Below are 15,509 nucleotides of genomic sequence, written 5' to 3'. Positions count from 1 at the left end.
CTCATTCTTCAAATCTTGTATTCCTTCAATTTCATTCTCTGTTACTCTCAAATTCTTACTCCCTCTCATTCTACCTTTCTTCTGTTTCCTCATTCCTACTTTCTTTCATTTCTTCATACATTTATTTTACTCCCAGTCTCACTTGCTTTTGTTCCATTATTCGCATAGTCTTTACACCTACATTTACACTAGCTTTCATTCCTTCAGTCTGTTTCACATTCGCTAATAACTCTTAGTCCAACAAAATATTGCACTTTCTACAAATTCATACTGTCTCCTGTCACCTGTTCAGTCTCTTTACAAACACATCTTTCACATTTTGCCATGCATACATGTTGCAATCTCGACATCAAACTATTCTCAAAAAATCTACATTGATAATAACATTATCTTCATAATGCATGGTGTGCAGGTCTGACTCATATCGCCGTTTTCTTCCACTTAAGTCAAGCCTCGAAATTCAGTTACAAAAAAAGTCAGTAACAAACCCACAAAGCCCAACAATCATGCAAGCTATCAAAAATAAACAATATTTTACTAAAATGCAATCAATATCACAAATTATTTTTAACATATGTTGCATGAATGAATGAATGAATGAATGAATAAATTATGACTGAATGAATACTGTGTATATATTTATGTATTTACTATAATATCTTTTATGCAACATGACTTGAAAAATATCATATAATCATCCCCCAAAAAAAGCAATTTACTATGGAAATTCATTTTTGCAAATAATCTGTGTCACTGAATTAACATGTCAGTTAATAGAATATTTTTTTAATATAATACACAAGAACTAAAAAAACATAGTTACGGCACAAATTTTGGGTCCTCCATCCTCCTTCAATTTTACCACCTAATCTCACACATTCACGATAATATTCAGCCAGAGTGTCACATATACAATCTTCTCGAACTAAACTACATGAGCAATAGTCCATTATACAACTTTTGAAATAAGGTTCTGGATTAACTAGCTAAAGAAAAAGAAGCGACAATACAGTTCTAATAGCTTTCATATTCAAAATAACTTTGCAACTTCATGCATCATTAGCATTCCTAATATTCCACAATATCAAATTGTATTATACAATAAAATAGATTACACACACTATAAAAGAAAAAAATCACTTTATTACTGTGTTTTCACTGAAAATTACTAAATGGTGGTTGACTTAATTCCACTTCAAAAGAAGGTTTTAGCAACATTGATATAGATATTGATATAATGGTTGCTACTGCACCCAAGTGTTGAGATTGAGGATCTGTCTGTAAAAGGTGAAGTGGCCATGAACCTATGCAAGAAACTTATGTAAGGAACATTATTGAACTATTAACAAAACATATACACATTATGATCTCTAGGGTAGTTCACGAGCAGAGAGAAGGAAGAGAAGTGATATGATTGAAACATTTAAGCTTTGAGAGGTAATTAAAGGGTTTAGAACTGGAAGTTCTTTCGCATGGTAAATCAAGGAGTAAGGACAATGGATCATCCCTGGAAGTTACAAATAAAACAGTTGGTAAGAAGAAGTTAGCCATGTGGAATATATGAAGCATAACAACAAAGAAATTACAATTAGTAAAACAACTAAAAACTAAAATTATTAATATAACTGTGGAAAAAAAAAAAAAAAAAGAAATTAAAGGGAAGAAAAGACATAGGTAGGTTTACTATGTTATTTAGTGGAATATCCCAAAATATCAGAGTTTCTAGTGAGTTGGCCATTTTAATCTATAAATGGAAAAATAGAATACAAAAGAACAATTTTGTAAATGATCAAACTATAACAGTTAAATTAAACACAATCAGAAGCTACTTAAATATCATAGGACTATATGCCCATGAAGAAGGTAAAAAAACAACAACTGTCTATTAATAGCAGGAGATGTTAATGCTAGAGTTGGAAATAATCTAATCCCAAACATGGATTATTAAGCAAAGACTTAAGCAAACATGGAGAACATTGCATGAATAACAATGGTCAAGAACTACTAGACTTCTGTATTTACAATAATTTTAAAATAACTAATACTTTTTTTGTAAAAATAATAAAAATAAATATACTTGAAATAGCAGAGAAATAAGATCTATAATCGATTACATCATTACATCATTGGGTGAATGAGGGGCTTAAGCATGAAACTTGGAAAAAGAAAGCACTCTGGAGGCAGTACAAGATGAATAATGGTAATAATTAGCTACATGAAAAGTATAAAGAACAAGCCAGGAGAGTGACTTAGTTAATAAGGACTAAAAAATTGCAATATGAGCAATTGCAATAAATAATCACAAATCAGGCAAAGAAAAATCCTAGAGAGCTTTTAGATATGTGGAAAGTCAAAGGAAGAATGAATATTGTAAGATGATGTTGATGAAAGAAAATGTCAAGATGGTAATTGATGCAAAAGATGTTGAGATATTCAGTGATCAATTTATAAGGGAGTTTCATCCTGATGAGGGTGGAATCATGAGAAACTTAAGTGCAGAGGACATAGGAGAGGATGGCTTAATTGTGAGTGAACAGGAGGAAATAAATAACCTTGATGTCAATAAGGTGATACGATTTCATAACATATGACCATGCATCTTAATAGAATGTTCCAAGGAATAGACAGTAACATTGCATGCCATGCCTGTTTAATGAGAGTCTTGCAACAGCACAGGTTCCAAGTGAGTGGAAAGAAGGTAAAATTGTTCCACTGCATAAAAGTGGTGATAAGACTGTGGCTACAAATTATAGGCCAATCTGTATATCCAGAGTTCTGGTGAACGTACTACAGAGATTGGTGAGAAGTATACAGAAATGGGTTGATAACAGCAGTATTCTCTGTGGTTATACCATGGGTTTGTTGAAGGGAAATAATGTTTTACTAACTTATGTACTATAATAAGGTGACAAATGTCTTGAACAAGGAAGATGCATATACAATGGTATATATAGATTTTGCAAAAGCTTTTGATAGACTGCCACACAACAAGCTGTTAAATAAATTGAAATAGATGGGATTGGATAAAAGATCTCTGATTTGGATCAGTGACTGGCTGTCAGATAAGTATCAGAAAGTTGCATATGGAGGTGCAGTACTGAGAAAGAGGAAGGTAACTAATGGTGTACTGCAGGGGTGAGTTTTGGGCATTGTTGTTCAATTAACTGTTTGCAGACGATGCAAAATTGGGGAGACAAATACAGAGTCAAGTGCATGTTATAGCCTTACAGGAGGACTTGAATATATTGCATGAATGGGCAGGTAAGTGGAACCATCAGTGTAAGATTTTGAAATTTGGTCAGCAACAATAGGATGCAAAGTATACACTTGGTATGGAAACTTTAAAGGAGATAGAGAAGATGAGAGATCTGGGAGTGGTGGTGGTGGATAAGGACCTGAAATTCATAAGCCACATTGCACAAGTTGCAAAGACATTGTGCAGAGATTTGGTCATTGGGTTTCATTATGTTTTCATGTTAGAAATGGTCTAGAGACGATTCACAAATCAAGTGGTCTTTGGAATGTGAGGACAGGTTGAGAGAATATAAGCTGCAAAGCCTCATGAATAGGAAGAAGAAGAGGGGAATGTTTGAGCCATATAAGCTAGTCAGGGATTGTTATCAGGTTAACATGGAAGAGATTTTTCATAGAATGGGATAGTTGGGTATAACAATAGGCCATTCCTGGAAACTATAAAGAGGATGTGAGCAGAGGGATGAGGAGATGGTTCTTTGCGTGAAGAGTGATTTGTGAGTAGATTGCATTGCCTGAGTGTGTTGTGAATGCAGATACATTGAAGTAGTTTAAGGCACAATTGAATTAGCTTTGTGTATGATAGTGTGCATTTCCCACGATGAATCTCTGACTCCACGGAGGTCAGATAATGATGATAATAATAATTACTAATCAGAAACTAGCTGCATGTAAGAGATGCATATGTTTACAGAGAAAATGAATTTTTTTCAAATCATTACTTAGTTTTCAAAATAGAAATACCAACAAAATGGAGAAAGGAAGTAAATAAGAAAAAAGAACAAATAGAACAAATATACAAATTGCTGCTAATGATATTGGAAATTTCAATCCAGTTGGCATTCAGAATAATTACTTTAATACTAGCAACAGTTTTTTCTTTTATGGCAGTTAGTTTGATCATCTGGTGTGAGGTGAAGTGTAACAAGACTGAATACATAGTGTAGTGTTGTTAGAGATGTAGTGGAACAGTTACTAGTGATTAAGAAATGCATTACCAAAATAAAGTTGATGAGTGCAAAATGAATAATCATAATGAGGAACTTAAATTATTCAAACACTGATTAAGTAGAAATAAAATATCAGAAAAAGAATTAAACTGAATTTATTAACTTAATAAACCTTCTCCAGACCCTCTCCAACATATCATACCCAATAAAACTAGGTGACAAAATTTGTCCACAGAAGTCCATATGGTCCAGATGTCAACATCCTCCTTATTACTACTACCATAATCCACTGGGATGCTCTTACAATCTTGGCAATGTGACCCCCTAAATTTCAAGTCTCTATCTGCCATCATTCCCAGATCTCACATCTCCTCCACAATCTTCAAAATTTCTCCATTAATTGTATCCCGTCTGCATCTCAATCTTGCTTACCAAATTTCAAAACCTTGCACTCTGCTACATTAAACTGATGGCACCACTCATTTGACCACTCACATAGTCAAGTCAGATCCTCCTGAAAGGCAGCAACATCTCCTATACTTCTCATAGCTCTTCCCAAATTTGCAGCATCAGCAAACAGCTGCACATCTCCAGTCAAGCCAGTCCCAATGATATCAATGCATAAGTTAAAATAATAATGGTCCCAAAACAGATACCTGTGACACTCCACTAGTGACCTGTCCCTTTTGGTATACCATTCCTCCATACACACAACCTGCTGATCCTTGTTCAATAACCAACGTACTAGTCTTATAGACTCCAATCTGTTTCAATTTAGTTACTAGATTGTCATGCAGTAGTCTATCAAACACCTTTGAAAAATCCAAGAACACCACTGTATATAATCTCCTTTATCATGTGAATGCATCACTTTCTTGTAATACTCATATGTAAGCAGATTGCAGAAACAAGACTTCCCACTAACACATGCTGACTATCATAAAGATTAATATTATTATCAACCCATTTCTGCATCCTGATCTTCATTAACTTCTCTCACATCTTAACAACTCCAGATACACAGATTGGACTATAATTTGTAACCTCAGCTTTATCCCACCCATTTTGCCAGGGAGAACAATTTCTTCACCATTCCTTTTGTACATAACTTGTTGCAAGACTCATGTTAAACATGTGTGCCCAGTGGCGTATTTAGGTATAAATACGCCACTGGGCACACCCAGGCCTAGAGCAGCAAATTTTGAGGGGCGGCAGAAATTTCTAAGCTCTCATTTTTGTAATTATAACATGTTCCTTATATGCCACATCTACTCACAAGTAGAGAAATATTTTTCTTTTCCTTATTGTAAGTTTAGTCTGCAATCATATTGGCATGTAATCAGACTCTGCATAACTATACAGACCGAGACATGTGCACGGAAAGCTACTGTATTGTTGTCGGTAACTTGACACAAAGGCAATAGGGATTGCGGTCGAGAGAGAGATTGATGCTAATTAATTTTGTGTCGGCATTATTCTTACTAACTGTAACAACTTTTCCTTCCTTATTATTTCGAATTTAAATTAAAATTGTTAATTGTTGCCCTTCCTTCAACTCTTTAGTTCAGTATCCTGATATCTTTGTGGCAGTTAAGACGTGCTAAATCTGAAATTATATTTAGTTTTCAGTGCCCTTGTCATATGTTGTCATCAGAGTGGAGGTAATACTGTTTTATTGTTTTGCTTTTAAAAAGTTATAAATTGTGTAAATCATTCTGATACTTCCTGTGTGTTTCAAATTACTATTTTAATTTTAAAACATGAGTGATAGTAGAAAGCGACGGTAGTAGTAGTGGTAGTGAATATAAGAAGAGGAGAAAAGAAAAGGAAGTGAAAATTAATGAAGTAGTATCAAAGACAAGAAAACTGGACATTTTGTTTGTGTTGTTATCTGCTAATAGTAATTGTGATTTGGAAAAAGAACAAGAAGTGGTTGAGGAGATGGAAATTTAATCTATTTCAAATGATGTGCCTACAACAAATCCCAACAATTTGGCAGCACAGGTGATAGTGAGTAATGACCCAGCTGAGTGGATTCTAAATGACGTAACATGCGAGTATATGCAGTTAACGGGTTTCCAAAAAATTTGGACAGTGATCTTTCAAAATCACAAAGAGTCCTTACAAAGTAAGACATGTTTCTAAGAAACCCATTGAGAGGAATCTGATTAATGGAAAAAAATAATAAGAGATTTTCTTGCTTACCCTCCTAGTACTGGAAAGATCTGTGCGCCTTGTCGCCTTTTTGGTGGAGGGGGAGCTGACGATAGTCACTTTGTCAGTGGATTTAATGACTAGAAAAATGCAGAAGCACTAGTGAGTCAACAAGAGAAAGCAACTAGTCATACGAACTGTCTGATAGCTCTGAAACAAAAAGCAAATCTTGCAGGGAGAATTGACTTACAAATAACTCAGCAACTGGAAGAAAATATTAAGTACTGGAAGGTGGTGTTAAAACAAGTAGCTGCAGTTGTATAAACATTGGCCAGTAGAGGACTTGCTTTGAGGGGAAAGGATGACATTTTCGGTTCTGTGCATAATGGAAATGTAATGATGTGTCTAGAGTTAATTAGTGAATTTGATCCCTTTCTTGCTGAGCACATTGCCAAAAGCGGGAAAAAAGCAAAAGGTTTCGTTTCCTATCTTTCCTTTGCCACGGGGAAATCACAACCAAAAAGTGACTTGGATAGGACTGTTTATAGACCTAAAAATGAACTGCTCTGTTTATTTACAAATGCCAGAAGTATCAGATATAAGAGAGATGAAATGATTTCACTGATTGAGTTTATTCTCCCCCAAATCATTGGAATAAGTCAAACATGGTCGAATTGAATGAATATGATAACCTGATCGGAATAGAAATGGAAGGAAATGATATTTTTCATGAGGATAGAAAGGACAAGAAGGAAGGGAGAGTGCTGTTGATGATAGCAGGACAATTATGTCACATAAGGTAGACACGAAAGACAGAAATTGTGGCAATGGTTATGAGGCAGTATGGTGTACGAGGTTGACTTCCTGTCAACCTCCACTTGTAAAGTGCAGGTAACAGAAGACATATTTAGTTGGATTTTGCTATAGAAAAAGCTATGTAGAGTGTGGTGATGAAGAAATGCATAAAAAACTTGGATCAGTGAACAAAGGAAGTGTAATTATTATAGACAATTTTAATTATGGTGGACAGATTGGAGTGAAGAGATGGAATTTGGGAATAATGAAATCTCGAGTTCTTGAGAGATTACCTCAGGTAACATGTAAAGGAGGGCATGCAAGGTTTGAGAGTTTTAGATCTGATCATTTTATCAAGGGATGTAATTGTCAGTGGGCTTTTGCACTTCTCTCCAGTTGTCAAGAGTGATCATGAAATAATCACCTGGGCTGTGGCTACCCATAAGCAGATTTGTGTGAGAAAAGATATATGTAAAGTTACAAGGCTAGTGATCATGACAAGCTAAGGAGACAGCTGAAGCTATAACGTGGAATGAGGAATTCAGTGGCAAGGAAATAAACGTTGCTTGGAAAGTGATAAAGAAATATATAATAGCATCAATGTGTGAATGTATTCCGAAGATCAAAATGCTGAATAAGGTAAGTGTAAAATGGATGAATGAGGGGCTTAAGCATGAAATCTGGAAGAAGGCACTTTGGAGGCAGTTCAAGAGTAATAATGGTAATAATTAGTTACATGAAGGGTATAAAGAACAATCCAGGAGAGAGTGACCCAGTTAATAAGGACTACAAAAGTGCAGTATGAGCAGAAATTCACAAATCAGGTGAAGAAAAACCCTAGAGAGTTTTTTAGATATGCAGCAAGTAGAGGGAAGGATGATTATGGTAAGATAATGTAATGGATGAAAATGGTAAAATGGTAACTGCTGCAGAAGACATTGATGAGGTATTCAGTGATCAATTTATAAGGGTTTTTCATCCTCATCAGGTTGGAATCATGAGGAACTTAAGTGTAGAGGACATAGGAAAGGATAGCTTAATTGTGAGTGAACAGGAGGTATTTGAGGAAATAAATAAACTTGATGTCAATAAGGCAATATGATTTGATGACATATCACAATGCATCTTAAGGGAATGTTCCAGGGAACTGGCAGTAGCATTAACATGCCTGTTTAATAAAAGTCTTACAACAGCAGAAGTTCTAAGGCAGTGGAAAGAAGGAAAAATTGCTCCACTGCATAAAGATGGTGATAAGGCTGTGGATACAAATTATAGGCTAATCTGTATATCTGGAGTTCTGGTGAATGTACTAGAGAGATTGGTGAGAAGCAGATACAGAAATGGGTTGATAACAATAGTATTTTCTGTAGTTATCAGCATGGGTTTGTTAAACGAAGATAATGTTTTACTAACTTACTTATGTACTATAACAAGGTGACAAATACCTTGGACAAGGGAGATGCTATACAGTGGTATACTTAGATTTCACAAAAGCATTTCATAGACTGCCAGTTTATTTAACAGACAAACTGTTAAATAAACTGAAATGGATGGTACTGGATAACAAACATCTCAGTTGGATCGGTGACTGCCTATCATATAGGCATCAGAAAGTTGTATATGGCGGTGCAGTATCCCGAATGAGGACGGTCACTAGTGATGTATGGCAGAGGTCAGTTTCAGACCACTGTTGTTCAAATTGTATATTAATAAAATTGGGATGGGTATAACTAGTGATATGCAGCTGTTTGCAGATGATGCAAAATTGGAGAGACCAATGTGAAATCAAGTGGCTTTACAGGAGGACTTGAATATATTGCATGACTGGACAGGAATGTGGAACAGTAATCTAATGTTGCAAAGTGTAAGTTTTGGAATTTGATAACATCAATAGGACACAAAGTATACATTTGGTGGAGAAACTTTAAAGGAGGTAGAGATGATAAGAGATCTGGGACTGGTGGACAAGGAACCTGAAACTCAGTCTGCCACATTGCAAAACTTGTGTAGAAGTCACATTGGATAATGACAGTTATGCAGAGGGCCTCGACATGCACTAAGAGATTATGATGCCATTGTATAAGGCCTCTTATGGATTATTGTGCACGGATTTGGTCAACAGGATTTCGTGGTGATGAGGAATGATCCACAGAAGATTCACAAAAGTGATTAGTGGTGAATGAGCAGTATGATGGGATAGATTGAGAGAATGTAAATTGCAAAAGCCTCATGAATAGGAGGAGGAAGGGGGTGATATGCTTGAGACATGAGCAAGTTAAGGATTGTTATCAAGTTGATATGGAAGAGACTTTTCATAGAAAGCGAGATGGGAGTTGAACAAACGAGGCTATCCCTGGAAATTGTATAAGGAGGGTGTGAGCAGAGGAGTGAAGAGCATTTTCTTTTCATGGGGAGTGGTTGGCACGAGCAATGCATTGCCTTAGTGTGTTGTGAATATAGGCACATGGAATCAGTTTAAGGCACGGCAGGATGAGCATTGTGTGCAATAGTGTGCACCTCCCACGATGAACCTAACTCCATGAAGGTATGTTATGTTAATAATAATAACAATTTTAATTATGTTAATAATAACAATCCTGAGTATGTCATCAAATCTAACACTAAAAATTACATGTTGCATAGTACCATCACATGCTACTAAAGTGATTATCCCTTACTCAGCAAATTCACTTACTTTGTTCCCATACAGCAGAGGTGTTAAACCTGTCAATTGTGATCAACCGGTCGATCATGGAGCAATTTTTGGTTGATCTCTTGTGTATTCCTCCTTACTTACAAATTTAATTAAAACTGAAAACATAATATTTTATTCATCATTATTTTGTATTATTTTTAATTCGCTTTAAGTGTATTGCTATTGTTTATTTATTTTTCATTAAAATTGTCAAATCAGTCATTTTCTTATAAGTCCGGGTAAATGAATTAATTTGGATCAGTGGAAGTCAAACAGCGAGCCGAGTGAATATGATTATAAGCAAAGTATAAAAACTCAATTGTAGCTTAAATATTAAATATTCCAAAGCACATTACATCAATTTTTTACTTAGGTTAAGTCCCATGTGAATATTGTAAAAAAATAAACTTTGTTTGTCTCGGTATAGTTTGTATTAGATGTTTTTGTAAATAACTCTTTTGAAGCTAACTGTATATACTGTTTTAATAAGAATATGTTACTACTACTACTGATCTTTCATCCTTTCTATGTGTCCAAAATATTTTAACTTTCTTCTGTCAATATCCTTAAGAAGCCTTAAAGTTCTGCTGATCTTTTCTAACACCCATTTATTTGCATGCCTTTCAGTATATGATATCCTCAACAGCCTTCTTTAACACCACATCTCAAAAGCAGATATCCATTTCTTATCTGACTTCTTTAGGTTCCAAGTCTCACATCCATAAGTCGCTGTTGGAAAAGCAACTGCATCCAAAATCCTCAACTTTGTTTCCATGGAGATAGATTCATCCTTCCAGATTTTAGACAGGTCGCTGACTGTTGTTTTAGCCATTTCTAATCTTTTTCTGATGTCTTCTGAACAGCAATTCTTCACATTAATAATGGATCCCTGGTACTCAAACTTGCTGACTTCCTCAATTCTTTCTCCATTAAGGTACACTTGTTTCTCAAGAGCTTCTCTGTTTGTATTTCATTTGAGAACCATAATCTTTGTCTCACTAGGATTGAGTTGAAGTCCTCTGTTATTACTGATCTTGTTAACTTTGTCAAGAATTAGTCCTAGTTCCTCCATGTCATTACAAAGGAGTACTGTATCATCAGCATACCTCAGATTACTGATCAATCTACCTCCTATCCTAATTCCTGTCCTGAGCTCATCCAATGCTTCACGCATGATGTCCTCTGCATATATACTAAACAAGTGAGGGGAAAGTAAACATCCTTGCCTAACTCCTTTGCCAACTTGAAGCCAGCCAGTCAGTCAATCCAACACCTGTTTTTACCATGGCTTGTTGATCTTTATACAAGTTGGCTATCAGCCTGATAGTGTATTGAGGAAAATCCATTCTTTTCATTACTTCCCACAGTTCCACATGCTCAATACAGTCAAAAGCTTTAGAGTAGTCTAAGAAACACATTACCAGAGGGAGTCTGAATGCTTTATATTTTTCTATGATCTGTCTAAGGAAAAGGATCTGATCTCTGGTGCCCTTACCTTTCCTAAAACCAGCTTGTTCCTGGGGCATCTCTGCCTCAACTTTGGCCCCAGTCCTATTTAGCATGATCTTCAATAAAATTTTGCTTGCATGAGATATCAAACTAATAGTTCTATAATTCTTGCATACCTTCGTATCACCTTTCTTATGTAGTGGTATGAAAACTGACTTCTTCCAGTCTCTAGGCCATGATCCTATCTCCCATATCCTTGTAATCAATCTATGAAACACTCTTATCCCTCTGTCCCCTGTGGCCTTAATTAACTCTGCTGGGATTTCATCTGCACCTGGGGCCGTATTGCTGTTGAGCTGCTTAACTGCTCTTTCAACTTCATGCCTAAGTGGAGGAGGTTCCAAATCAAAATCAAAATTTTCCTGGAGGGAGGGCTCCACATTTTCTTCATCTACTCTGCTGTACAGTTCCTCACAGCATTCTTTCCATCTGTTTTTGATTTCCAACTCTTCTGTTAGTAATGATCCATTCCTGTCTTTGATGACATTCAATTTAGGCTTAAGCTTGTGCTTTAAGTGACGAACTAAATGAAACATCCTTTTATAATTGTGCCTTCTCATCTGGAACTCTATTTCTTTGCATTTGTTAGTATAGAACTTTTCCTTGTCCTGCTTGATGGCTCTTCTGACTTCTCTGTGTAATCCCTTGTATTCTTCAGTCCCTGTGTCTCTTTGTTTTTCCAATCACCTTCTTTTGATTAGTTCCCATGTTGAATCTGATATCCATGGGTCTCTTGGTCTTCTTATTGGGCTGAGATACTTCTTCGCTGTATCCTGTATTATCACCTTGACTCCTTCCCAAAGCATTTCTGGTGAGTTCTCCTCATTGGTCATCCAATGAGGAGAACTCACCAGAAGAGAGGTTGGTGTTTCTTCTGTGAATCCACTAAGAATTATGCTAACATCCAGTCTAGTGGGATGGGCCTGACCTGGAAGTTTTCAGAGTCTTAGTCTTACTTTGGCTCTTACTAGCTGATAGTCTGTACCACAATCTGCTCCAGGACAAGTATGCACATCAGAGATGCTTGTCTTCCACCGCTGGAGAGCCAAGATGTAATCAATCTGGTGCCTTGACCTATCAATGTTAGATGTCCAAGTATGCGTCTGTCATGGATGTTTCTGGAAGCAGGTATTGGTAATAACTAATCTGTTAGCATGGACAAATTCCAACAGTTTTTCTCCATGGGTGAAAGTCTGGGTTACATACACCCAGACCAAACATGCCACACTCCAGCCTGACTCTCATACTCTTTCCCACTTTTGCATTTAAGTCCCCTAAGATGTACAGTATGTCTCTCCTTGATAGGTGGTCCAAAACAGTTTGTAAGTTTTCATAGAATTCCTCACTCTCTTCTTCAGGCCTATCCGTGTGGGGTGCATAAACTACCACAATTGATACATCAGTAAGCTGAGCCTTAGGTCTAATAGAGAGTATCCTGTCATTAATGGGGTTATAACCAAGAAGGCTTCTTGCCTGAGCTGTCTTCAGTATCACAGCTACCCCATGATGTTTTGAGTCACCACCTGAGTAAATAACTAGCTTACTGTCCTGTCTTTTCAAGTGACCTTCTCCATTCCATCTGGTCTCTGTAATTCCCAGGATGTCAATTTAATACCTATCCATCTCTTTACAGACAATCTCAAGAGTACCCATCTGTAGACCACGGTCATTCCATGTGCCTATATAAAATTCCTTTCTAAGATTAATCTTACACTTTCCGTGTTGCTCATTCACAGTATCACTGACTTTTGATGGAGAATGTAATATACTTCTCGAACAGGACCCTCTGCCTAAGCCCTGAACACGGCTCTGATTATTCTGCATGACAGCCAATGCATCATGAGATGCGTTATTAGGCAGAACCATATTAGCATTTTAGCATTTTATTATGTTTTAGAATATGTTAGAGTGTTAAAAACAAAGGCAATGTTTTTGTTGCCGAATCTGTACATGGCGGCATTAGAAAGATTGTTATCGAAACTTGTATGTATGAGAAAGGCTTGCAGGCTTTAAGTGTAAGCATCTCCGAAGTCAGTCAGAAAGAGTTCAAACAACTTTCCAATGGCCGTCAACTTACAATCAAAAGAAAGCGGAGGAGAACAAAAGGCATGCCAAACTTGAAACTTAAGATGAAAGACTCATACCAATTCTTTGGGGGTTGTCAAACTTCATGCGATGTCTCAGAGAAGGCCTAATAAAAAAGGACTGAAGCAAGCAGAAGAGGTCCTGGTTCCAGAATTGCTGTCAGAGAGGAGGATGCCTGGTCCAGAGAAGCCATCAGAGAGACTACCTGGATCCACGTTGCTTGAGAGAGGAGTTTCCCACTTCCAGAAAGGAGCTTTTTGGTTCGAGACATCACTAGAGAGAGACTACTTCTAGGCTGCAGATAAGGTTTCAAATTGCCAAAAGGAAGAGTTTCAATTGCCGGAGAAAAGTTTCCAGGCCAGGTTAATGTCAGACATTCACCAGTGTGTTGCATTTTCATTACAATTTGATGAATCAAACGATATTGCTTGAAATCTGATATTGCTCAGTTAATGGTATTTATTCGCATGGTATTTCAAGTAAAGAAGAACTTTTGAAAATTATACCATTATTGGGAAGGACTAGGGGAGAAGATATTTTTTTCGGCATTTGATGAATTTGTTAAACAACACGAACTTCCGCTTTTTAAACTTATGTCTATTACTACTGATGGTGCTCCTGCAATGATAGGTGATAAATCAGGCTCTTCATTTCATTATGTAAAAGTGATGACAAATATCCAGATTTTTTAACGTACCACTGTATTATTCACCAACAAGTACTGTGTAGTAAAAGATTAAACACAAAAGATATTTTGGATATTACATTTAAAATTGTAAATTCTGTTAGAGGAAAAGCCCTGCAATAGCGGTTATTTAAATTACAGGCAGATGATGATAGGGAACTTCTGTTGTACAATAATGTTCGCTGGCTCAGCAGAAGTCAATTTTTAGAAAGATTTCTTGTATTAATTAACGATATAAAAAATTTTCTTGATGAAAAAGGAGATATTTATCCACAATTGAGTGATAAAAGATGGTTGTTACACTTATCATTTTTAGTAGATTTCTGTACGAAATTAAGCAATTTAAATTTAGAGTTACAAGGCAGAGATAAAAATTTAATTGACATGTTAAGTTCAATAAAAACTTTCCAAAAATACTTACTTTTATTAAAGTAAATATAAATGACTGCGAATTTAGACATAGAATTTAGAATTTAGGGAATATTTATTAAAATTTTTTGAACAAAATCAAGAAATGCTTTGCTATGATTTAAAAGAATTTATTTGTGAAATAAAATTAGTTGAGGAAGAAATAAATTCAAGATTTAAAGATTTTAATAAAACTGAAATGATTGTATCTTTCATCACTAATCCATTTCAAGAAAACTTGAACATCACAGAAATTTCAAATAAAATTAGTGGACTATTTGATATAAACCAAGCTGAAGTAGAACTTGAGATAATAAACATTCACAATAGTTTACATTTAAAATCAATAAACAAGGAAGTCATTTGGAAGTATGCAAATGAAAAATTCCCAATATTAACTGATATCGCGTGAAAAATTCTGTCATGTTTCTAATCAACATACTTGTCAGAATCCACTTTTTCAAATATGACCGTCATAAAAATCAATTAAGAAACCAAATTACAAATGATCATTTGGATGATTGTCTGCGATTGGCAACTTTTTCATATCAACTTGACTATGAAAATATTGCGAGGTCCAAACAATGCCAAATTTCACATGAACTTTTTTTTTTTTTTTAATCAACCAGCATTTCCTGTAACTTGTGAGTTTGTAATCAATCTGTTGTTTTTTCTAACTTTGGTTTCCCAAAATAGAGAAATAAATATTTTATTCCAATATATATATATTTTTTTTGTTGTTGTGTTAAAATATTTGTTGTATTAAAATAATTAAAAGTGATAAATAAATTTTTAAATACACAAATAAAGTTTTTAGTTGTGTATTTTTTTTAGTTGTTTATTTTTGTGTAATCAGATATCAGGTTGGGGGAACGTGATCTATATAAGAGAGTAGATCGCCAAATAACTTATATATAAGAGAGTAGATTGCCGAAAAACCTTTTATAGAAAAGTAGCTCGCGTAGTAAAAAAGGTT

At 35.5% G+C, this 15,509-nt stretch overlaps 1 protein-coding gene across 4 annotated transcripts in view; it reads right to left on the bottom strand.

Moving 5' to 3' along the window:
* The window catches only part of LOC150094462 (hemocytin-like), a 2,636,009-nt gene that overhangs the window by 2,328,524 nt on the left and 291,976 nt on the right, over window positions 1-15,509 (bottom strand). For all 4 annotated transcript variants that reach the window (XM_090412206.1, XM_090412207.1, XM_090412208.1 and 1 more), the window contains exon 11: window positions 824-986. In XM_090412206.1, the coding sequence (XP_090268332.1) occupies window positions 824-986 (163 nt within the window). The remainder of the gene's footprint in view (window positions 1-823; window positions 987-15,509) is intronic.

Source organism: Typopeltis vanoorti, chromosome 22 (assembly GCF_054136105.1).
Source record: "Typopeltis vanoorti isolate ZY-2024b chromosome 22, IOZ_Tvanoo_1.0, whole genome shotgun sequence".
NCBI lineage: Eukaryota > Metazoa > Arthropoda > Arachnida > Uropygi > Thelyphonidae > Typopeltis > Typopeltis vanoorti.
Note: the sequence above shows the minus strand (reverse complement) of the source record. Positions and strands in the feature narration are given on the sequence as shown.